We start from the raw sequence: 26410 nt of genomic DNA, 5'->3' as shown, positions 1-26410 counted from the left end.
CCTGTTCTTTTTGCGGATACAGACTAACACGGCTGCTACTCTGAAACATGTGTAACTGAGATCTAAAGCTGGCCATGCAGTCAGATATTGTGGCTGGATTTGAAGTTTGAGGGTTTTCGGAGATTTGTGTTTGTGAAGAACCTCCAAGTAAAGCTGTAGGAGTTGATTCATTGCCAGATTTTGCCACCAGAACCGGGACCCCAGATTCAACTTGTGCAGCTTCCATACACTGATTGCTGCAGAGTTCAGCTAGCCCTGCGCATGGCACTATACGTGAACAAGGGAGCAGATTTTTGCTTCGGCTTAAAATCTATGCACATAAAACAATGCAATTCCTGTTCTCCAAATTTTACCTGCTCCAAGTCTGGATTTATGTGCATTTTAGACACATTCAATAATTATTTAATGGACATGCTAGTACAAATTATATGGTGTGATGATTTTTTTAAAATTACTTCTCAAATCCAGACGTGCAAAATTTGTTTAAACATATGTTTGTTAGCCACAATTTGACTTAGCTAGCCATGATACTTGGCGCTATCCCTCAGGTAATCAGATCAACTCCAGCAGTGTAATCTGTTTGTTGGCTATTCAATGAGGTTCCAGTGACATCTAGTGTTACAAATGAAAACTGTGCACATCGCAGTATATACAAGTTTAAAGTGCTAATATTGGTGCTATTGTATAACCCGTATATATTCATATTATTATTCACCGCTTGAACAAACATGGAATGAGCAATATAAATATGAGTTCTCTGGGTTCACAAGATTAGTTTGTATTCCCATGTTTTTCTCCCTCCACAGGAAATTCATTTTACAGAAACCAAACCTGTTTGTCTAACTAAAGGGGAGTTGACTCTATGGGGAAGCCTGAGCTTTGTACTAAAGATACAAGAAGTTCTTAGCAGTAGTAATTAATATTGTGCCAGTATTTAAAAGGATAAACGTGATGACCTGGGAAACTATGGGTTGGTTAGCTTGAGATCAATCCTGGGCAAAATCATGAAAAGGCTGATATGGGGAACAAATCGGTAAAGGATTAAAAGATGGTAGAATGATTAATGCCAAGCAACATGATTTTAAGGCAAATATGACATGTCAACCAAACTTGATAATTTGTTTTTAAATGGCATGAAAAGTCTGGTTAGTAAAAACAACTGTATTGCCGGGCATTTGATTAGCCCTGCATGACATTCTGCTTTTAAAAAATAAGTAGTATACAAAGTCAATGTAGCCCACATTAAATGGGTGAAACCTGGTTAACTGATAGCTCACAAAAAGTATTTGTAAGTGGGGAATTGACATTGAATGGGCATATTTCTGTGGGGCTCCCACAGGGATCCGTTTTTAGTCCAATGCTATTCAATGACTTTATCAATGATCTGTAAGAAAATATACAATCCTGGCTGGTAAAATTTGTTGATGACACAAAAATCAATGCAGTAATAAATAATGGGGACAGATCAGTTATACAGACTGACTTGGTTTGCTTGGGAAGGTGGGCTCATTTGAACAACATGCATTTGAACATAGCCAAATGCAAGGTCATACATCTAGGAATATAGAATGTAGATCCCACTTATAAGACTGAGGGTTGTGGGGAGACTGTATCCTGGAACGCAGTGACTCTGAAAAGCCATAGGATTCTTGGCACATAATAATTGAACATGAGCGCCCAGTGTAATGCTGTGAGAATGTGGCCTCAGAGATATAAATATGGGAATATAAAGCAGGAATAGGAAGGTGAATGGGACACTGGTGAGATCATTACTGAACTACTGTATCCTGTGCTGGGCCCACATTTCAAAAAGGATATTGAAAAATAGGAGGGGGTTCAGAAACGAGGTATAAGAGTGATTTGAGGTTTGGAATATGGCGAGAGACTAAAGCAGCTCAATTTATTTAGTTTATTCAAGAGCAAGTAAAGAGATGACTTGACCAGGGTCCCCTCTATTCGGCACTGGTGAGGCCACATCTGGAGTATTGCATCCAGCTTTGGGGCCCCGACTACAGAAGGGATATGGACAAATTGGAGAGAATCCATCGGAGGGCAACAAAAATGATCAGGGGGCTGGGGCACTTGACTTATGAGGAGAAGCTGTGAGAACTGGGCTTATTTAGTCTGCAGAAGAGAAGAGTGAGGGGGGATTTGATAGCAGCCTTCAACTACCTGAAGGGGGGTTCCAAAGAGGATGGAGCTTGGCTGTTCTCAGTGGTGGCAGATGACAGAACAAGGAGCAATGGTCTCAAGTTCCAGTGGGAAAGGTCTAGGTTGGATATTAGGAAAAACTATTTCACTAGGAGGGTGGTGAAGCACTGGAATGGGTTACCTCAGGAGGTGGTGGAATCTCCATCCTTAGAGGTTTTTAAGGCCCAGTTTGACAAAGCCCTGTCTGGGATGAGTTAGTTGGTGTTGGTCCTGCTTTGAGCAGGGAGTTAGACTAGATGACCTCCTGAGGTTTCTTCCAACCCTAATCTTCTATGATTCTATAAGTAATCTAGCAAAAAGAGGCATAATAAGAGCCAATAGTTAAGAGCTGAAACTAGATAAATTCAGACAAGGAATAAGCTACACATTTTTAACAGTGAGTGTAATTAATTATTGGAACAACTTACCTGGTGACATGGTGAATTCTCAATCACGTGACATCTGTGAATCAGGACTGGATGTCGTTCTAGATGCTATGCTATAGCTGTAGTTATGGGTTGGATGCAGAAATTACTAGGTGAGGTTCTTTGACCTGCGTTTTGGAAAAGGTCAGACTAGATGATAATGGTGGTCTCTTCTAGACATAAAAGTCTATGAATCTAGTTATCCTAGCTCCTTTTCATTGATCCTCCTAAGCAGAACTTGCAGCCAATAAAGTTTTAGTCAGAGTCAAATGATTGTACTCATGATGGTCAAGTGAGGCTTAATTTATTGCAAACAAGTTCCCTGCTCCTTGGAAGGATTGTCCAAAGGCTGATGCTGGTAAAAGACATATTCTCAGAAACTCACCAGAATCCAGTAATCCAGGGATAGATCTTCAGCGAAGGAGTAGTCAGCACAGCTCTGAGGGAGGAAGGCAAAAGAAGCTTTTGGACACCTTTGCCCTGTCCTGGTCATGGAGCTCCCTGGCAGCTGGGCTGGTCCACAGCATAAATTAGAGCAGTATCCAGACTGCTATAATTTACACCAGAAAGCAACAGTCCCAAAGAGCCATTTTGACAGAGACTCCCACAACCATGCCCCCTGCACTGGTAGACGGGAGGGAGTGGTGTAGACAGAGGCGGCTCTATGCACCAGCAAAGCAAGCAGGTGCTTGGGCAGCCCATTTGCAGGGGCAGCAGCCAGCAGGGATCCAGCATGGGAGCTGAGAACCAACAGGGGGCCCTGGGAGCTGTAGTTCCTTGGTTAGCTCCCTGCCCATAGAGCCAGCCCTGGAGCAGGGAAAGAACTACATTTCCCAGCATTCCCTTGGCTGCTATCAACAGGAAAGGGAGGGGAGGAGTATGTAGCTGAAACCTCATGCTGCAGCTTGCTGTGAATGGAGAGCTCAGTGCTAGAAGTGGCGGCACTGTGAATGGGGAACAAGTATGCCCAAGGAATAGAAGGCTTTGCCCCAGAGATCCCCTTCAGAAGACATCCCCAGCCTGGATTAGGGATACTGCTGTGACCTCACCTTACAGCCTCCAAAGAAAGAATTGGGTGGACTAAATGGACAGTGCCCCTCTCTATCTGAAGCCTAGTAATGGAGGTACGTGGATCCCACTAGAATTTAAAATGAAAAGTAAGGGAGGGGAGGCTCTGGACCTGGGCAGCTTTAGATATAGTACCAGGCACTTAGGAGGATTTCCACTTCTGAGCCATGGAAGCAGAAATTGACTTTTCCTTTCCAGATTTAGCTAATATTCAGAAAGGGAATCTAGCACCTGCCTTCCAGATTTGAACACCCCCAAATCAAATATACTGATCCACTGTAACTTGCTGTAGAAAAAGTAGGATAAAATTGAGCAAGAAATGCTTCCCAGTGGTTATTAGGAGTGGAATTGCTTTTTTCAACAGCCATTGCCATTTTTAAAAATTTTTTTTTTAGTTGTTTAAAAGGAAGACAGTGATATTGCATTGGCAAATTTCCCCATAGAAACAAAGAGTGGAACAAAAAAATAATAAAGGCACCTCAACTTTTCCTCATTTATGGAGGACAGTCTTATAATATGCATCCAGATATCCTCCAATCACACAAGCTGAAAATTATTCCACTTTACTGCAGTTCTGTAACCATATGGGAACCAATCCTGTCTGTGTTCTGTGCACATCCAAAATTCCTGCTGAATGACCCATCCTGGGAGCAAGTTACCAGTGACCCAGGGCTGGGGGTCCAGGGGGGAGCCCAGAGCTGGGGCAGCAGGGGGGGGGGGGGGGGGGGGGGAGCCCGGGGCTGGGGGGGGGGGCAGCCAAACATTTTTTTGCTTGGGGTGGCAAAAAACCTAGAGCTGGCCCTGGGTGTATGAGAGAATTAACATAGATGAGAATACAGCCTTGGTATAAACTTATAATTATTTCTGGTTCAAATGGAATTCATATTAGTGAGTTTAAAAGCAAGTCTCAGTTGTGTCCTTTTACGTAGTTCGAGCACAATGGTTAGTTCCCTATTTTTCTTTTTGCAAAGGAAAGATACGACAGCTGCCATCAAATCTTTAAATGTATTTTAAGAAATGCTTAGAATGCACTGGAAGTGCAGGTGACAGGTTGTTAGGTGATCAATTATTTTTATAGATCTGCTGAGACCTCCACCAGATACTGATACCATGCAGCATCCTCTGGTTATTTTACCCTGGATCAGGGAGGCTAGTGTAACTTCCTCAAAAATGGCCTCATGTTTTTCTATTTCTGGTGTTCATTTTAACAACACATATTTTAAGGCTTACCCACTTCAATGTGACTGGACCACATTGTTTGGATGCAAAGCATATTTCACACCTAATTTGCCCAAGAGCTCCAAGGGAGGTGTTGCAAGGAGGAATGAGCTAGAATCAGATAAAAGGAAAGGCAGAAGACCTTGCCTTTCAGGTCACCAAGCCAACTAAGGGAGACTGAAGTTCCAGGATCCTGAGATTGATTACCACGTGGGAAGGGAGTCATGACATCCATACCAGCTACCAGCCTTGCCCAATCTCTTTGTAGCCAAGAACAACCATAATACCAGCAACCATCACCGAGCCTTTGACTACAGTATGAGTCCAAAGACTAAGGAAACTGAAGAGTTCAAACCCATTTTTATCTTAAGTGCCTTATTTTTCCTTGTTCTATTTTAACTTTTTGTTTCTATTAACTGGAAGACATCCCAGTGATTATTATTTCAGGATGTGATCATGTGGTTGAGTGCATTAGCCTCTGTAAGAATCTACATGGGGAGGCACAAAAGCATAAGCTGCTAAATTTAAATTGCCCCAGACTCTGTCTTAAGGTGGTTGAACATGCGTGTTTTGTGAGTGTCCAAAGAAACTAAACTGCCAGTTGTAAATTGAGTGAAAGTTGTGAAACTTCTGCTTGTCAAAGCCTCTAAGTGATATTTGTGTCTGTGTTGGGGATGGAAACAGATTGGCCACCCTGAATGAAATGTAAGTAGGAAACCTCCATTGCCCTTGAGACTGTGATCTAGATATAAACAATAATTTGATATCAATCCTACAATATTTACCCACCTAAGAGTTGATGTCACTGCCATGGATAAAAATTCTCCACTGGTGGTTTGTAATTAAACAAACAGCTACCTCCTTGAACTTCCTGTTTTAAGATTTATAAGAATTTGCTGTGTTAATCTCATGCTTTGCCTAAATTGATGACTTTAAGTTGTAAGGGCAGACTTACCTGCTGGGACTTTCTCAAGAGGATCTGCCTCCACGATCCCAGCCTAGTTTTCTTGCTGGGAATTCAGCTCGGTTGCTGCACAGCAGGAATCGGGCTTGCTTTCTACCTGGCCAGCATCATGGTTCTGAGAAGATCCTGGCTTTCTGAAAAGAGGATTCCCAAGTTTGCTATAAATATGGAGTCTGTGTGCCATAATGAATGCATTGTGTGTATGCAAGTGTTTTCAAATCAGTTTAACTTGAATTAATTTGGTTTAACTCCTCATGTAGACAAGCCTTTAATTGCAGTATTGCTGCTAATTTGTTTATTTGACATGACTTTGACCTCAATTTGATTATAGTTTAACCCTCAGTTAAAGAAGAGTTTTAGCGGTGTAACCCTTCTGCCAGGTGGAGCCAGCAGCAACAAGGGCTGGGTTCAGTATCTAGGGGTTCCTTTTCAACAATACAGCACAAAACTGGCTCAAGCCCCCACCCAGTGACCTAGGACAATTACACACCACCCCCTGGACACCTCTAAGAGGCAATACTTCCCTTCTCACAAACACAAGAGTCTGAGTGTAGCAAAAACTTTTAATAAAAGAAGGGTAGTAACTCAGCATTAATTTGGGAAAACACTGCAGCTAGGGTTAATAAACATAAACCATGAGCAAAAGACCCACCCCCAAGTAAGTTGGGCAGTGTCCTTTTCCCCTCAGGTTCTTAAGTCCAGCAACCCAAAAGTCCCTTTAACGTGCTTGTCCCTTCTCCGCACCCCACTCACAATTGCTGTCCTTGGCCAGTGAAGCCCCAGAGTTCAGAGGTTCCTCCGCAGAGTTCACCTCCCACCCTGTGTGTGAGGGGGGTAAGGAGGCACCTTACACGCTCCACTGCTCAGGCACTCAATCGTCGCCCCAACGGCGGATTGCCATGCCTCTGTGGGGCTCTGCTGTGGCCCTCTCCACCAGCCTCCCTGTTGGCCGCTTGCCGCACCTCTCCACCAGCCACCCACTCACTAAGATGTCTTCAGGACCCCCCAAACTTAACACAGCTCTCAGTGATTTCAGCTCTTAGTGGGGGAGCCTCACTGCTGGTGCATACTGGGAAGTCTCTTGCACTAGAGACACTGTCCCCAAGTAGGTCTAATACTTAGACCTAGGTACAAGTGATTTCAGCTCTGCAGTATGTAACAAGACTCTCAATTGAATCTAAATTAGCTCTTTTAGTATACCACAGAGAGGGGAAGGATCAAGTCATGTCTAGGACCCTCAGATACAGGTCTATCCCCTGCCCTCTCTCAACTCATTGAGCTTTGGAACCCATGTCCCCTGCCTAGCTAGTGCTGTTCAATTGTGGGGGAGTACCTCCATTGGGGTATGCCAGGTACAGTTCTGTTGCCCTCGGTTCACACAACAAGGATAACAACGCTTTTTTACTCCTGCCCCAATAACAAGGAGACTGGGGATCCAACACCAGCCACAAGTGATCATTTGGGCAAACAATCCCATCATGCTGAGCACCTAGGCAGGGTGCGTGTGTCCATGCAAACGAGATCAGCTTCTGAAGTCTTTTTCCACAGCTCACCACTAGATGTCATGGGAGAGCTCATTCAGACTTTGCTTACAGTGGTTTTTGTCATAGGGATAGGATTTATTGATTTTATTTTTAATAACATTTATATCAAGGAGTCATTTTTCTTTCCACTAGCAATCCAGGTCAGAGCCACTGAAAAAACTGAAACTGGTAAAAGACTAAAATTGAGGAAATAAGTTAATTTAAGATGACAGTGGTCTCCAGGGGACAGTGTTATCTTCATAAAGAACAAGGTCACAATGTCACTCTTGCTGATGGGCGTTTTGAGTGCACTCAGGCAGCCATGTCTGGTTGCTCCATGGACCCTTTTCTCCAGTTACAGCTATTTCAGTTGGGGTGCAACTTCAGGCTGCCCTTACATATGCTGCATGATGGATTGATCCTCAGCATGTCCAGAATCAGGGAGCTGCAAGCCTAGGTGCTGGAACTAGAGGATGCTGCCTCAGCCCATGGCTTGAAGTGGTTTCCATTATAGACAGGCTTCACAGTTTGGTTCATTGGCTCTCAGCACCCCCACTATAAAAATATTTCAGCACTCTGGCAGCAAGTCACTTCCCTGCTCTGCTGGCACTGGCCCTATGGCTGATGCAGGGAAGAATCAGGGCCTATGGCTCCTGGCTGGAATTATCCCTGGCTCTGATTGGTCTGGTTGCTGAATATGGAGAGGGAAGGGAGAACATATCCTCTATTTTTTGTAGAGAGTCCAGCTATTATTATGCGAATGCTTGCCTCATCAACACGCATAATCATTACTAATATAACTCTTTGTAAACAAACTCAATCCCTCACCCCCACCCCTGTGTGTCTGCCATTATCTTCCCCATTCCACAGCAGGGCAGTCGGAGGTACGGAAAGGTAAAGTAAATTGCCCCAGGTCCCAGAGGGTGAAACCACACCCCTGACACCCCATATAAACCCTTAGCGCAATGATTAAATAGCCCTGCACATAGGTTGTCTGAGCTTTGGCCAGATGTCGCCCAAGGATTTCTACCAGAGCGCATCAGTGGTAGAAGCTGATCTAGGAGCTCAGACTCTGTACCTACTAGCTCACAGCCCAGCTCAAGGACTGCCTGGTTCCTTCATGGTCTTACAGCACAATCTTTTCCTGCAGCTACTGAAGATAGACTAATGTGTTTGATTTGATTGTCTATATAGATACAATTGCTCTTTTTCTCTTTGTGTGCCTAATTCTCACTTTCCTTGCCAGACTCATTGGGGATGAATGTATTGTAGACTACTCTGTGATTTACACATACAGTTCAGGACAAGGGCAGGTGATGATTTTTGTTTGCTTCTTGAAGTGGAATTGTGTGTACAGAAACCCTGCTCAGCCTGCTCCTGTTATACAACCCTCCGTCCCTCCCACACACACATTTTGACTTCAGTGCGTCTGCACCCTATGGAAATGGGCTGCCAAACAATCTCACACTTAAGCAAAGTCACTGTTTATTCCAAGGCTAACTGCTCACATCTGCTGCTGTGACCAAATCTGCCTCAGCTTCAAGCTATTGCTCCTTTTGAAGCAGCACCAATTTTATATAGAATTTCCTCAAAACATGCTTTGCAGAGGTGTAGGTAAACATGTGGTTTTAGTTTGGATGCAGGGAGGGGCAGCTAAACAGCAGAATGAGCCTAATCTTCTGGTCTGAGTGGGAGGAGCTGAGGAATAAAATTAGAAAAACAGCACGGGCATGTGACTATATGGTGCAAACTCCACTGTGCCTTGCCATTCCTACAGGCAGCCTCCTGGTAAAAGTGACTTCAGTGCTAATGAAAAGTGCTCGATTAGCCCCAAGCCCTTTTAAACCCAAGAACAGGTAGAAGTCAGGCAGCAAAAGTGCAAATTTTTCCACAGTGACTGGCCAACGTACCTCACCCCGCCTATTGCAGATGAGAGCGTGCTCCATTCTTCATGTGCACCCAATGCCTGCCTAGTTTGCTAAGAACTGGCCAAAGGAGGGTGCCAATCAAGGTAGTGCAGACACCGATCCATTAGGAAGTGGAATCAGACCAATAGCATACTTCATACAGCTGTCACATTTCTGCATGTATGCAAGAGAACCCTTTCTCCTTTGCATGTCTGTCTATATTGCAGGCCCTACAATATGTACCTTAGCAAATATGTATAATGCAAAATGTTGTCTGCATTTATCTAAGTGTCAGAATAGCTATTGTCACCAGACTGTGGCTAAAGGGACATGGATAGGCCTTCTTTTTAGCCCAAGAAATAGAGTGTTTAGATATTTTCTTGACATTATTGCAATGAAAACAGCCAAAATAGTCACAAGAAATAAGACTTACAGTTTTACTAATCCAAGGTATTACGAGTGATACAGGTAAAGGCATTGGTTAGTACAGGGGTCGGCAACGTTTGGCACGCGGCTTGCCAGGGTAAGCACACTGGCGGGCCGGGCCAGTTTTATTTATCTGCTGTCACGGCAGGTTCTGCCGATCGCGGCCCCCACGCACCGCTGTTCGCCGTCCCGGGCCAATGGGGGTGGTGAGAAGCCACGGCCAGCACATCACTCACCCGCACCACTTCCTGCCGCCCCCATTGGCCCGGGACGGCGAACCGCTGTGAGTGGGGGCCGCGATCGGCCGAACCTGCCGCGTCAGCAGGTAAATAAAACTGGCCCGGCCCGCCAGGGTGCTTACCCTGGCGAGCCGCGTGCCGAACGTTGCCAACCCCTGGGTTAGTATCTATATTTAGGGAGAAGAATTTCAGAGTTAGCTGCATGCCCTTGCACCCATACATTGATGCACCCCTAAGTTAGACATGCACATAACCCATGTGTAGGTAAATGTTATGCTCACAGTGCCAGTTCAGCAATACCATTTGGCACATACACAGGTATGTGTGTTTGGAACAGGGACCTGTTTTTTTAAAAATCTGGTCCAGGATTTTTAACCTGACAATGTCCCATCAAGACCTGAGCACATAAAAGACACCCTCCTGTACATCTTTTATTTTTATTATTAAACTCAAAATCTTTAAAACCGTTCAACAAAATGTCATACAAATTGCCATCGGATAATAGCATTTGTGAAGCGATGCATTGCTGCTCCAGTAAAATGGCTTCAGTTAGCACAATTTATATTATTTGCCCATACTTCTTAAGTCAATCATGGGACTTCCATGATGAAGAAAAAAGTTACACTGCTGCACACGCATCAACAGAGTTCTTAGGCTGACACAATGGTGGTTTGTTGTTCAGCATGTGTCACAATCCAGGGATACCAATATTCTGCTTAAAGCATTTGAACATTGACATTTCTCTTATGATATCAGTATCATCATGGGTCACATTATTCATGATTACTCACAACATTGCAATGCTTTCAAAGTAACAGGAAAACTAACATCAAAAGTAGCAGACACATTACATTTGTTGCGTCATTACTGACATTCAACATGTTGTCTAATATGCATGTTATGTGCTTTAAAACTGCTGGCACGGTTATGTAGATTAACTAATGAATTAAGTCAGACAAATCATCTGGCCGTTATTTAAACATTCACAATTTTGAGAAAACATGTACAGCTGATAGCACTGATGGATATTCTAATTGCAACTTAGAAACCAGCACAGTAACTGCCTTCAAGATACAGGTAGTAGGATTCATGATGGGATGAGATCAGACTATCACAGTATGTTTTATTTAATAAGCTGCAGTAGTAAGTATTTGCCATAAATATTGCAAACCCCATTTATGAATCCTGGGAGGGTTTGGAAGTTTACAAACTAACATTCATAGAGAATTTAAAACCAAAAGACATTTCCAAGCAGAATAAAATTCTCTCACAGTTACTGGCTCTTTTTCATCCACGCATGCTTTGCAAACAGTTCATAAAGAGAAGGCTTACTGTGCATCGATGCATACCAGCCTATGGATGAGACATTGCCAGATAAACTGTGTGATGAGATACAAGATACAATGGACAATACATGGTTTCTTAAAGAAAGTTATTCTGTCACCATTTGACTTTACAACTAGAACTGTTCAATAAGGGGGAATGGCTTCCGATACTTTCTACAGTATATGTGAAGATACAGCTGCCAGATGTGCTAATCCTGCTATTTTAGGTATCAGTAACAGTAATTGGAACTGAAGTATCAACCCAGGGTGGAAACATTATCATGCTGTCATAGGGCCCAATCCTGCACCACTAAAATCAAAGCGAGTTTTACCATTGACTTCAGTGGGAGCATAATTAGGGCCGTGATGTTCTGTGGCCACCCTGCACATACAGAATCCATGGTTAATGGCAGTAGCAGAACCCAGGGCCTTTGGCTCCCCAAAAGAGAAGCTAAAGCAGCATTGCCACTAACTCAGGCCCCAGTTCAGCAACACGCAATTGTGAATGATCCCAGTGGAAGTCAATGGGACCTCTCACACGCTTAGGTGCTTAAAGCTGTGTGTGTGGCTGAATCGAGGCCAAACTTAGCAGAAGGTACTTATAAACATTAGAACAGTCTGGACAATAGTACACGGTAGTACAGCAGTGACTCTGTACACAGATTAACAAATCAACACACTACAGTTTTGTCTCCAGCTAACAAGAAGATAACTTGCATCATTACTATAGCAGTTCTGAAAGTTTATACCAAGAAAAACATCAGGGGCCAAACTCATCACTGATGTAATTCTACTTAACTCAATGGTGTTACCCAAGAAATTAATTTGGCCTTGGGTATTGTGGTGTGGCCTCAGGTACTGTGCTTACAGTGGTCTGAGAAGGGTGGTTATCAAAGCTACTGGTCTAAGATTATGATAAGACAGTGCCTAAAATGCACCCCCTCTCTGTGAACTGTCTTGATTTAGTGTTTTTTCCCAGTCTATGGGCCCTTGTGACACCTCCCGCTCCTCCCACAAACACACACACTTCGGATGTATGTAACTGACAACTTTCATAAATAATCTTATTTTTGTATGCAGTCTTGTAGCCACATTGGTCCCAGAATATTAGACAAGATGGGTGAGGCTGAAGTGAAGGAGAGCGCTGTGTAAGCTTGTCTCTCTCACCAACAGAAGTTGGTTCAATAAAAGATATTACCTCGCCCACCTTGTCTCTCTAGTAAGCTTAGTTTGTGTACTACATCTTTAAACTTCTAGGAGTCCACAGGCTGCATCTGCCATTTTGTGAGCAGAGTTGATGCAGCATGTTACAGAAAATACACACTGTCTGTCACTCTGAATCACTTTTTTCCTTCTTTTATTTGGCTGTTTTCTCATAAAATGAAATTAATAATTCAGATTGAAAACTTGTAGTTGCACTTTGTGTAAATAAATTGGCCTTGCATTAAATCTAAGCTTCTGTACCTAAACTGGGATTTCAAGAAAAATGAAGAGGCAATAAGATATAATTTCTGATTTATTCCACCTTTGACTTACTACATACTTATTCATCAAGATAATAGCTAGATGGAGGAGACATAGTACAACTGGACTGTGCTACCCTCACAGCATCTCACCCCCGTTGCAAGGCACAGCACACTGGTGGGAGTTACCATGTCCTACATCTTTTGTAGGAACAACCTCATTGGTGGTGTTTGGTGTGAGGTAGCCAGAAAAGCAGAGTAAGCCTCCAGTCCTGCCTGCACTAAAACTTTCCTCACTTGAATAGCCCTGCTGACTTCAATGGGGCTACTCACATGAGTCAAGCACAGCACCCGTGTAAGCGTATGCCAGGACGAGTTACAGGAGTGTCCTCGACGGTGGTGCAAGCACAGCATCGCACAGGTATCAATCAGATCTATGTCTACATCAGCAATATGTCTGTGGATCAATAGGCTTTATAAAATATAGGGCTATAGAAACAAGTGATTCCATATATTTCGCATATTATAAAAAGTTTCCACTTACCTAATATTTAAAATATATTTTCAGTGCTGACAGTATATTTGTAATATAGTCTCTGATATAATAAAAATATAGGTGTTTCCTATACGGGAGGCCTATGGCAATCCTGGACTATGTTAGGTTGTTCTCTTTTCCCTTCTTGGTTCCTCTGCCTTTACCTGCCTGCCTGTCACAACTGCTTTCTGCTGTACAAGTGCAATCAGCCTTCCCGGTGCCCAATGTGAACCTGTGTGGAGACAGTTACTTGACCTGCTGAGTACTAAGATCTAATTTGCCTCTCTGCATTTGGCCAAACATATTCCCTTACTCTTGCAGCCAAGAGGGATCTCAGAAGAAAAATTTAAAAGTTCAAATAAATCCAAACATTGGGAAATACCTTGCTTTAAAACAATGTAAAACTACAAATGATGTATTTATTAAGGGTGTTCCAAACCATACAGAAAGGACCATGGTCCATTGAAGCTGTTCTGGTGGGAGATGCATACTGTATACTAGAGGCCCACTTTGTGGTTGGGAATTCTGGTGGGCATTTAATGGCAAAAGCATGCCCCCCAAAGTTCCAGACCATTAAAATCATCTTGTCCTACAGGAACTCAATGTTACTCAATGGAATTCATTCTGTCGTGTAGAAATTGTATATGGAAAAGTGTATTCTGCTCTTCTAATGTATATTGGCTTAATGCTCCTCTGGCTGGTGTATATCAGAAGCAACTCCATGAAATTCAATGGAGTAACACCAGTGTATGTGAGAGAAAAATCAGGAATGTTGAGTAAAGTGGGATATATGGTTTTTAAATGAACTGGACCCTCCATTTAACATAGTAAATAAATCTGGTGTTAGTTTTCAAAATCTAAACATAGATGTCTTGGTACATTAGGTTTCTGCCAAAGCAAAATAAAGAGGACATTTATACAACACGTTGTTCTATGTTGGAATGGACTGAGCTTCCACTCACAATAGATGGCTTAGCAAGCTATTGACATGGTGCTACCAGATGTAATCAGATTTGCTAGATTAAAAGCAGCAGAACTTGTGACTAGCAAACAGAATGTTGTATATTATTCATTAAACTTCAAGCAGCAGGTCTCACTCATCAGGTTTTATTAAAATATTAGCATGCTTCCAAAATGAAATAACTTCCAGTCAGTGTCTCTTGGGGAGGAGAGATGGGAGTTTGTTGCATTCGGAAACGAAGCTCGGTTGGAGATGCCTTACACAATCTTTGTTCACGCAACATAGCTGAGTTGTAAAAAGCCTTCGTCCAGAAAGACGGTTTTCATTAAGTACAAAGTCTCTGGTTCCTATGCTGCATTCCAGATGCTGTTACATCACATTCTCAAAGAGCTGTAAGGATCTCATAATATTGTCATCCTGGAAGCAATGAGAAAAACATACACTTAAAAGTGGTCATGCATCTGACGAAGTGGGCATTCACCCACGAAAGCTTATGCTCCAATACATCTGTTAGTCTTAAAGGTGCCACAGGACTCTTTGTTGCTTTTTACAGATCCAGACTAACACGGCTACCCCTCTGATAATTGAAAAGCTGTGTTCTTAAAGCTTTCTATGGCACTTTGCAGCACAGCCAGTACCAAATATTCATTGCTGCAAGATGTGGTGGCTACATTTTTGTAGCACCACTCATCCTAGGTGAGCCTGAAATGCTTACAAGCTTAGGCCCTGATTCAGCACAGCACTTGGGCACATCAGGCAGCATGCAGTGGGTGTCTGTAGGACTTAGGCATATGCTTGAAGTTAAACACAGGTTTAAATTCTTTGCTGAATAATGAGAGACTGAAGCTCATGCTTCAGTTCTTTACTGAAGTGGGGCCTGTTCTGAGCTCCGTGTGGGCAGACTTTGCAGCCTGCATGGAGCCCCATTGACTTTGAACACTTACACGTGTGCTTAACTTTACATGCCTGAACTGTCCAATTGAAGTCATAGGCCTTAAACTGATATGCAAACTGTACCCAGGGATTACTTGACCCACCACTAAAATGCAGCCACTTCCTGATTGAAATACATGAAATTTCAAATGCCATTGATTTCCACCTCCTGAATCCAAATGACAAAATTAGGGTTATACATGGGGAAAACCTGATTTAAAACATTTCTCATCAGGCAAATTTACTATGGAGCTTGATGTTTGATGTACCCAAAGCTGGGTCAAATGACAGAGCTTTATATTTCCACCCACCTGTCTCTTTAAATTTGTGACTTTGGTCTGATCTATGATGCACTGTGAACTAGCTGAGCTACAGTGCAAGATACCAGTGATCTTAGCGTTGGTTGGCAGCCATTTAAGAAGGCTATTATCAATGACCAGGGAAAAGTCTGTGAGGAGGTAGAAGAGCAGACTCAGCCCCTTCCCTCTTTCCTCTCTTCTGCAACAGAGGAATTTTTGCTTCTCAAACAGACTCCTTTCTCTCCCACCTCATCCCCAAGTCCTTTCCTTAAATGGCTGGGCAAGGGGAAGGGGGCGGGAGCTGAACTGAGGTTGACTCCTTGTTCTCCATGGACCAAGGAATAGCCCCTGCACTCTACCACAGTTAAGTCAAATACTATCATACTATCAGATATTATCAATGTTTAGGCAAGGGAAGTGGGTTTTACTAGTCAATGGTAATGTGACATATATTTAGTCTTCAATTGAATTGCCATGATAAAGCAGAGGTCTCTAGTTTTCTCTCTTCTGCCTTTAGAAGGCATGATCTTAATTTGTTTTTCTTTTGATTAGGCCAGATTTACAAGAGAGAGGCTGTATATTTTGAAAAAATAAAATCATATTTTGCTGTTAAATTAAAAACCGTTATAACACTATGCAATTTGAATTACTGATGTTATCGCTGTGTAACGCATAGACACACCAAGATCAAGGTCTCAATGTGAGAGGTGCTGTACAGACACAAAGTAGAAGACAGTCCCTGCCTCAAAGAGCCTAAAATCTAAACAGGCAACATCCACACAGGACGGTTGGAAGGAAATATCTTCCTCATTTTACAGATGGGCAACAGACACACTCCAGTTAAATGACTTGCCCACAGTCACACAGGGAATCTGTGGCAGAGGCGGGAATTGAGTGCAGATCTCCCAAATCCTAGTTCAGTGATTTACCCACAAGATCATCTTTCCTCTTTGAATGATATGATGCCTGAGATTGGGCAATTGCTGCAATGGGCACAGTCACAAACACCCATGGAATCATTCATGCCTATACAGATTTTGCAATATAAAACCTAGAGAAATCACCCACTGTTAATGAACATGGGACAGACTCAATAAAAATTCCACATGGCTCTGCAGCACAATCCTTTGCATCCGCAGAATAGAATTCTTATTGAATCTGGCCCAGAACAAGCAGTTCCTTTAGTTCAGGGGTGGCCAACCTGTGGCTTCAAAGCGGCTCTTCAGAAGTTAATATGCGGCTCCTTGCATAGGTGCTGACTCCGGTGCTGGAGCTACAGATGCTAACTTTCCAGTGTGCCAGGGGGTGCTCACTGCTCAACTCCCTGCTCTGCCCCCACTTCACCTCTTTCCCCAAGGCCCCTTCCCCCGAGCCTGCCATGCCCTCGCTCCTCCTCCTCCCCCACAGAGCCTCCTGCACATGCAAAACAACTGATTGCGGCAGGCAGGAGATGCTGGGGGCTGGAGGGCGGGAGCTATTGGAGGGCTGATGACTTATTACTGTGGCTCTTTGGCAATGTACATTGGTAAATTCTGGCTCCTTCTCAGGCTCAGTTTGGACACCCCTGCTTTAGTCCCATGTAAATGCTAACTTTGTTTCCCCCATCTGCTCTCTCACCAGCAAACATCCATGTATGCATCTTCACTGGGCTCAGCACAGCCAGAGAGAGCAGTCAGTCAGTGCTATCCAACCAGAGGATGGTAGCTTATCACTTTCCCATTTACAGCACTTCAAAATCAGGTGTGCAAGGGGTGACAGTCTTCAAAACCCAACATCTAAAGGTCCAGCAGATGCCAAACATTCTTGTCTCGATTTTTATCCATCATTTATACCTGTGCAGTCTGGTTTGGTAGCAATTTGCCCTCACTTTGTACAGGTATAAATGGCTACACAAGGTACAATTCAGTGGAGAATCAGGGCCCCTGTTTTTAGGGCAACCACTGCTCTAATTCCCCAGAACAGAGCCTATCATAGGAACATATGCATTGCCAGACTGGATCAGGCCTAAGGTCCACTTACTTCAGGATCTAGTCCATCCAGTCTCCAACAGTGGATAGAACCATATGATTCATAGGAAGGTGTAAGAACCCCACAAACAAGCATATAATCTGGGATAATCTGTCCCCCCACATACGTCTCATCCTGACCTCTAATAGTTAGAGATGCTTGAAAGCTTGTTGCTTTAAAGCTTGAAGTACAATGCTTCATAGCCCTGCTGAAATTTCTATTATCAATGATTAGAACAACTCTGAATATTCTTGATAGCCATATAAATACCTAATCCCCTTTTGAATCTTATTAAATTCCTGGTGTCAATGACTTCCTGTGGCATTGAGTTCCACAGTTTAATTATAAGTCATGTGAAAATGTATTTCCTTTTATTGGTTTTGAATTTCCCACCTTTTAATTTATTTGAATGTCCCTTGCTCATGTCTTATGAGTCAGGGACAACAGAAGCTCCCAACCTATTTTCTCTAGACCACTCATTATTTTATACACCTTTATTGTGCCCTCTCTTATTTTTCTCCTTTTTAAGGTAGGCAACCCCAATCCTTTCAATCTCTCTGCATGGAGAGTTTTTCCAGGCTTATGACTATTCTTGCCGCTCTTTTCTGAACCTTCTGCAATTCTGAAATGTCCTTTTTGAGATGAGGTGACCTGTACAGTGCACAGGATTCCAGGGGAGGCTGCACATTGGTTTATATAAAAGACATCAATTTTGGTATTATTCTCTATCCTAACATTATTTTGGGATTTGGCCACAGCTGACATTGAACACAGGATTTAATTGAATTTGCTTCATTGACACCCAGGTTCCTTTCCTGAGTTGTTACACCTTATAGATTTCTAAATTAACTACAAGAGTCGTTTATTTTTAACCCTTCCAATGTGCCTTATTTTGCATTTGTCAGCATTCAGTTTCATCTACCATCATGCTGTCCATTGACCTAGCCTGTTTAGGTCTCTAAAATTCTTCATAGTCTTCTCTGGTCCTGATTAACCCAAATACATTTGTATCATCTGCAAATTTTGCTACCTCAGTACTCAGCCCCACCCCCACGAGTTAATTAATAAATACTAAGCTACATGGGACCTAGTACGAATCTTGAGGCACCCTGATGTTAACCGTTTTGTCATGATAAAAATTGACTCTTTAATCCTACTCTTTGCTTTCTGACTCCTACCCACTTTTTAATCCAAGAAAAATTTTCACCTCTTACACCTTTTCAAAGCCTTTTGGATGTCTAAATAAATTATGTTATCTGGTTGTCCTTTATGCACCCATGTTACTGACACATTCAAAGAATTCTAAGAAATTACTGAAACATGATTTTCCTGTGCTGAATCCACGCTGGTTAGACCATATCCGATGATGAACTATCAAATGTGTTGTTACTCTATTTTTAATGCTTGATTCAACCAGTATGCCCAATACAGATGTAAAATTTACAAGTCTATAATTCCCCAGATCATCCCATGAACCTTTTTTAAATATGCAAAAACATTTGCTACCTTCCAATACTCAGAAACAGTAGCTATTATTAATGAGTGATTATATTTTTTTGTTAGCAGCTCAGGTGCTTCATACTTCAACTCCTTCAGAACTCTTGGGTGTCTACCATTTGGGCCTGGCAGCTTACTATATTTTAAATCAATTAACAATTTGCTCCTGCACAAATTCAGCTGTCACCTCTATCTCTGAGTATACCTCATCTTTGTTACCAGGAAAGATCAGGTCCAGTGCAGGACTCTCACCATCATTCTGGGTGGTGAAAACTGATGCAGAGAAATCATTTAGCTTCTCAGTAATGTTTTTTCTCAGCAAAGTCCCTAATTTCTCTCTTTAACTCTTTGCAATCCAATGGACCCTTAGATTTTTACCACAGGTTTCCTGCTTCTGATGTACTCAAAGAATCTCTTGTTGTTATCCCATACTCACAGGGTAATTTAGATTTCCCCCCACAGTCACCAGAGGAACTGTTTGAGGTCCAATACAATCCGGTTTTTCCCCACCCCCATTTTTGCAAAGAAATAGGATTCTCTCTGCTGGATCCATTTCCCATCAGCCGCAGATCAGTCCTGTGGAGGCCTCCAACAATCCCGAACACTGACTGGATGAAACAGAGAGCTATCTCAAGCCCAGTCTTCCACAGGTAGCAGATTAGAGGCCAACATAATCCCACTCCCATAATCCCCACCACACACATTTTTAATAGCAGGAGCAGCATGCCTCTGCACCAGCCCAAAATGAGCATAGGAGTAGACTACAGCTACTGATGTGACTCCTTAGTAGGGGATGGTGCAGTGCAGTACATGGCATGGGACGCCACATCCACAAAATATTAATAACTACGGGTTGACTGATGACAAGGCAAATTCTCAGAGATACCTGGCATCTGCAGTTCTCATTACAGGGTTATTTTTTAAATTAAAAAAGATAAATCTAAATTTTGGAGTCTCCTATTTGAGAGGAAACGATCCTTGTATTTTATCAATCTACAAGACGCATTCCGACAGCAAGGTATTCAAGCACAGAACAGAAACCACAGTGCAGAGCAGTTAAAAAAAATCTCAGAGGAAAGTGAAGCAGCTTAAATTTCTTATAACAATGATCGTACACATCTAGCCCCAAGGCAAACCTAGAAACCACAAGACAAGTCAACCACCATTAATTAATACTCCACTGGTACCAAAAATTGGGAACAAAGCAACAGATAAAGAAAAATTAAGGAAGGGGCCAAAACCCAAGCAAAGAAACCGAAGATGTCAAGAATAAAGCAACCAAACTGAAAAGACATTTCATTAGTCATCTAATAATGAGGGATGAGTTGCACACTCCTGAGAAGAGTTGGATGAAATTTTTCATGGGAAACTTTTTTCACCAAAAAAATGCAGATTTCGGTGACCGAAACTGCCCAATTGCTTTGGTTGAAAACTCCCTTTTCCCTCCCTATCCCACCCCCCCCGAAAAATACCTGAAAAAATTGAAATGTTTTGATTAGAGAACAAGAATTAGTTTCTAGGGAAAGCTTGATGCTTGATAAATGATAATTAGTGCCGTTTTAAACTCTATAAAAGGCACAGGCTTTTATTGCACTGCTTAAATACTGGAAACATCCCTGACCAAACAGTCACACAGTTAATTGGAGTCCAAGAAAATAGATGTTGGGCTAATTGCATGTTCATGCAGATGCTGGTCTTTGTGTAGGCACTAAAATAACAGTAAATAATTACCACAGCCAGTTTAATTTATGGAATTTGTCAAAGATGTTCATTTTGGAAAAATCATCATTTTGATTACAGTACTTGTTTTTAACATTTGACCTTGAACATCAATGAGTTTTATGAGTCAGTGTTGTAACTGAAAGGTTCCTAGGCAGATTTTATGCTTTTGGACAGCTCAGACATTGTGGTAGTCCCTGTTAATGTTATCCAGAAAAAAAACCACTTGCATATTTTTCTGCTTTTGAGAGGCTGACAATGTCTCTCTACATAAGTTAAAGGCTCCAGGAGCTTCCCTATGAGTTGTGTACAGTAACAAGGAATCAGGAATTCACTTGGGAAAATAAAAGCACTGGCCATCAGCACTGGAAATGAACAGTCTATATTCAGTGACCAGTTTGCACCAAATCCATGTAGGTAGCAAGCACTCTGATCTTTAGGGAGATTCACAGATCGGAACCCAGAGCTGAATTTTGCAGCTGGCTTGAACATCTAATAGAATGAAACCTGGGATCCTGAGCACCCAGAGACCTGGAGTGGATTGAAATCCAGAGCGGATATGAACATTGTGGCATGAAACCATCTTCTCTGCTTTCATGGCAGCAATAAGATTGTCCTTACCTCCTGACATGATTCAATAAACTCATCTAGAGTTACAACACCATCTTTGTTTTTATCCATTTTCTGCAAATCAAAACAAAGAAACATTTTTAGTTCTCATAATACTGATATATTTTTGCATATGTAGCACGTCATTTTGTAACTTGGATAAAACTACAGTATCTTCCAAACTTAGACAGAGGCTACCACTGAAATTCGGAATGATTGAGTGTCATTGCTCAGGTTTTGCTGGTAGCTAAGTGTCAAGAGAAATGCATTAGAAATCAACTAAGTACCTGGAAGAAAACTTCTACGTGCAGTCTTGGAGCATCTTGCTTGAGAACAGGATATGTGTACTTGCCCATCATATCATAAATTGCCTTTACTATATCCATCATTTCCTGGAGTAGTGACATGCAAACATACAACATGGAAATTAATACAAACAAGCTGTACATTATTTTCTTTTACCGAATAAGGCCCAGTTCTTCACTCTCTTCCTAATGTTAAGGAAGGCCTAGACCTAGGTCTCACTCTTGGCATTTCTACCATAGTTCCAGATACCACAAGCCTCTATTGGTATACACACGGATGTCATCATACATATGCTAGTCTACAAATGGATCTCTCTTGCTCTGCTATCACTTGTCAATCATGCTGCAAAAGCTCCTATGAGGCCACTATTATTTCCCCAATTTCATCCAGTGATTGGGAAGAATCACCTCCAGCACTATCCACAGAGACTGATCAGAATTGGCCCCACAATAGAACTTGTGGTCTTTTGACTTATTAATCATGTCTATAACAGGGGTGACTAAGGACCAACCAAGAATGGTGCTCCATTGTGCAAGGAACTGTACAGACACAAAATAGTAGTCAGCCCTGTCCCAAAAATCTTACAATCTTACTCCACCTTTCTCAGTTGTCTCAATGCACTTATTATTGCTAAGCGTTTGTGTTAAACCACAGATGAACACAGTGCATTAGAGAATATAGACCAAGACATAATTCCTATCAGGAAGAGCTCAAAACTGATCACAGACCAGCCAAAACACTGGACAACAGCACACTAAAAGGAGGGTGGGAAGAGACTGCACACTACAAAGAGTAAGAAATTAGCTACTGGAAGACTTTCAAAACCTAGTGTCAAATATGGGCCTTCCTGAAATCTTTTGGATGCTCGGATTTGGTCTTACTTGCATATACGCCTTTATACAACATTTAGACACATTAAGGTGAACATATTTCAAAGTAGGGCTTCCAGTAGGCAAAAGGAGCAGGGACTACATGTTCAGCAATCTTATACACTCTTGGATATACTGGTGTCTGAGAGCGGCAAATTCAGCAGAATACCTGTGTTAAACCACAGTTTTTCAGTGGCATGATCATTAACCTGCATTTAGCTGCCTGAGCCCTGCATAAGGGAAGGAAATTTAACATATCATCAGGAGAACATTGGGCAGGTGCACAGGCCTTATCTTAGGACTGGTACCAAATGAATTAACTAATTGCTCATCTGTCCTGCCGGTTGAAGCTGGGCTTAATGAGGTGGCCAAGTGGCTGAAGGCACAACTGGAAGCTCAGAGTTAAATCAGAGCACTCTATAAACAGTACCTTGGCAGTCTGAGAGGGGACAGCTTTAGATGAGGCAATTTGCTACAACTGGCAGCTGAAGAATTGGCTGGTGGTGGAATCTGAAGTAGGCCCTTGTTCTTTCTTTTCTATTTGAATACTTGTATCTTTCTGTTACAACCCACATTCCCAAAGCTTGAGAATAAAGTATTTGGATGAAGCCCTTTTGAGCTGGGGAAAAGATTTTTCTTTGTTTCTGTACCACTATCAAATGTGACAAATCTTCTGTAATAAAGACTTGCTTAAAGGGAAAGTTCAGGTTACTTTGAAGAAAATGATCAAGATTAAGCTCAGGATATCTTCTTTATCTATAACCTGGATGTGCAAAGGCAAAAGTAAGCAAAAAATGGGTTGCTACTCGACTACAAAAACTTCCAAACCAAACTAACACTCAGAAAGAAGCAAAGGGCTGGAAGGACTTTTTTTCCCAAGTAGATGCAACCACTTCCAGCTAGCTTTGGGATCATCATGTGTTTGATTATCCTACTTTGAAAATGAGATTGTGCAAATAGTGTGTAGATGCATACCATCCCATTTGTTTTGGTCTTCGTATCTATAAATCCAACCATGCTGCAGTAGAGCCATTATGTTATTTGCTTGCTTAACTTGCATTGACAGAGATGCGTAGAAATAATTTAGACTGTCTTCTTTTGGTGATAGGGGAAACAAAGAATAATTTGACAAGGGCCCTCACCTTGGTGTGAACAGACGTGAATAATTAGTTCATTTTCTAGCTTTAAGTCCTTTGAAGCCTGAGTTTGCTGAGCTTCAGCATGGAGATTGGGATTTTCAAAGGGGTCTAAAGTAGTTAAGTGCTCAACTCCTCACTGAGAGTGAATGGGAGTTGGGTGCCTATTGGCTCCTTTGAAAATCCCAGACTAAATATACTGTAATGTTAATCTATGCACTCTGTCTGCCTGTACCACACCGGACAAAAGTTTTCCAACACAGTTGTTACTGGCACGGTTTCCTTGGCCAAGGGAGGACAGGGATTGTGGGAGTTTGTTCTCACTTGGGCTCCCAAGAACTGCGCGAGTCTTAACTACACTACTGACTAACTCCATCCCATTACATGACACTTGTATTACGCTAGAACTATTTGAAAACATGCTGGTGTCACTGGCAGGTTCTTTGATTACTCTCAACGAGTAGCTCACATCACTAACCTCCTCCCTCTGATACAATCTACGAACCAAGTTTGTCTCTCCCCTTTGCAGTTCCCTCGTGCCAAAGATTTGAAATCCAAGGATGTCAAAGTCTTTCGTTAGATATTAAGAGCTAGAATTTGCCACCCTTATATTGAGTAGTACTATATTCTGTGGGCTGTCCTACTGAAATCAATTTGATGCAGTAATGTGCAACTCAGTCTGGATTAATGTGGCATAATCTGGCTTTATTTGATTAAGCCCCACAAAACTCTGGAGAAGTAAGCATTGTCACGCCTCTGTGAGTGACAGCAGATGTCAAGGCCCTGTATGTCATCTTTCTATTGGAGGAGGAATCAATAACATGGAATCTGGGTTTATTTTTAGTGTATCTTATTTTATTTATACACTATAGACACCACAGGTGCTCTCACAAACAGCATGTAGGCGAATACCTCTTTCAGGGATGTCAGCCAAACCTTAATGCCTGACTTCCAGAAGTTGACTAGTTAAGGAGATTAAGGCAAAAGCAAACACCCCTGTTGCTTCCCACAGCTTCCCCAAAGATATTTTACCAGGAGAACAAAGACCAAGACCAAGATTAAAATCTTACTTGTACAAAGAAAAATGAGAAAGACTTTGTGTAATATCGCCACCTGGTGGCAGCTAACACAACAGTATCAGCCTCAATATTCAAATAAGGACATTGAAGAAGAGAGAAATTAATAGACAGGTATTACCAACCTGCTCTCTGGTTTTGTACCTGCAAGAGGTTGTGTAAATTAATGTGACCTGGATGACTAATCATTTGATCATGCCCACACATTCAGGTCAATAAACATCTAAGTGACATTATTTCTGTCTATATTTTCTAGGTATAAAAAAATCAATTAAGACTCTTAAAAACCGCAATGTACCTTGACTTGCCTAAAGTTATCCAGGAAGCTTCAAGCAGAGGCAAGAATGAAACCCAGATCTATTGACTCCCACTCATATGCTTTAGCCATTAAACCTCCCTTCTTCAATTCTACATGTATATGACTGCCATTATAAACAGCGTACACGCATGGGATGGAAGAATTAAGCACCACTGTTCAATGCACATTCTCCAGAGAATATTTTGTTGTAGATCTAGTAAATCATTCGGGGGTCAAACTTGTGGGGAGAAAATGCACTGTGCTTTTTATAAAATGGGCAAACACTCAGCTTTGTCTGAGTATATCAAGGCTTCAGAAAATTTCTAGCTAACACTAGGCATGCTCAGGGACTTACAGGCATTAGCATAGTCACTCTCATACCAGTAATTTGATACCTATCCTAAGTTAGGAATCAATATATACCTTTATGAATGCAGAATTTGCTCCTGGCTAAGTAATTTTTTTAAGACACATCACAACACAGGAAAAATATAGGCTCTATAATTATACAATACAAAGTAAGCATGCACTTTTCCTTGAATACTAATAAAAGGAAATGCTCAAACCCAATGCTGACTGGCACTTAATTAGCAGCATGAAACATGAATTACGCTGTGCCACATGAGCCAGTCAGTCCTTTTAGAAATTAAACAGATGTCAATGCCATAAAATGCCTTACCTCCTTGTTTATATATCCATCTTTATTTATGTCATAAAGATTAAATGTCCATCTTAGCTTTTCATGAACTGTTCCTCTCAACAAAGTTGATAGTGCCATCACAAAACCCTGGTTCAATGAAGAAAGAAATAAGTTATTTTAAGCCTTTAAAAAAAAGTAACTTCTTAAAACATCTTTACTTCCTGTTTGGAGAATATTGTCACCATAAAACTCTTTAGCCCCTCCTTCCACTAAATGTATAAGGGCTCTGTTCTCCCTCCCTCCCACCCTGTAGTAGCCGCTGGGCCAAATAAAGAGGTTGATCAGATTGCTACAGCCTCGACTAACAGAAAACTTCTTTTTAGCTCAGGCAGCACAGGCTCATGCTTTAAGATCTAGAGATCCCAGGTTCAATGCCTGCTGGCAATGAGCCCCCCCAAAGGGCTTGGCATTACAGAAACAGCCCATAAGAAACTTCACTGCTAGGGCTCCGGGAGGAATTAGGATTTGTTGAGCTTTAGGAAAAGCTCAATCATGGGGACAAACTAATAAGCATTAAAGATAGTTAATGATACACCTTCCCTATCTAAGCATTTAGTTTGGTCTGAGTCTATTTAGTTCTCTAGAAACATCTAATTCATAATGGACATGCTCAGAGGATAACTCAGATATTAGTATAATTTTTGCCATATGAATAACTTGATAGCTCATGTTATATAGTCCACCTCACACCTGCACAGGTATTGTCACAGAAAACCA

General features: G+C 42.0%; 1 protein-coding gene across 4 annotated transcripts in view; it reads right to left on the bottom strand.

Annotated features, from left to right (window-relative positions):
• Window positions 1–14374: 14374 nt before the first annotated feature.
• Window positions 14375–26410, bottom strand: part of KCNIP1 (potassium voltage-gated channel interacting protein 1) — an 853580-nt gene continuing 841544 nt past the window's right edge. For all 4 annotated transcript variants that reach the window (XM_034778377.1, XM_034778376.1, XM_034778378.1 and 1 more), the window contains 4 exons: window positions 25673–25780; window positions 21596–21700; window positions 21321–21383; window positions 14375–14661 (listed from right to left, as the gene is read on the bottom strand). In XM_034778377.1, coding sequence (XP_034634268.1) covers window positions 14614–14661; window positions 21321–21383; window positions 21596–21700; window positions 25673–25780 — 324 coding nt within the window. In that variant the 3' untranslated portion in view covers window positions 14375–14613. The remainder of the gene's footprint in view (window positions 14662–21320; window positions 21384–21595; window positions 21701–25672; window positions 25781–26410) is intronic.

This window comes from Trachemys scripta, chromosome 8 (genome assembly GCF_013100865.1).
Source record: "Trachemys scripta elegans isolate TJP31775 chromosome 8, CAS_Tse_1.0, whole genome shotgun sequence".
Lineage (NCBI taxonomy): Eukaryota > Metazoa > Chordata > Testudines > Emydidae > Trachemys > Trachemys scripta.
This window is presented reverse-complemented; position numbering and strand designations above follow the sequence as displayed.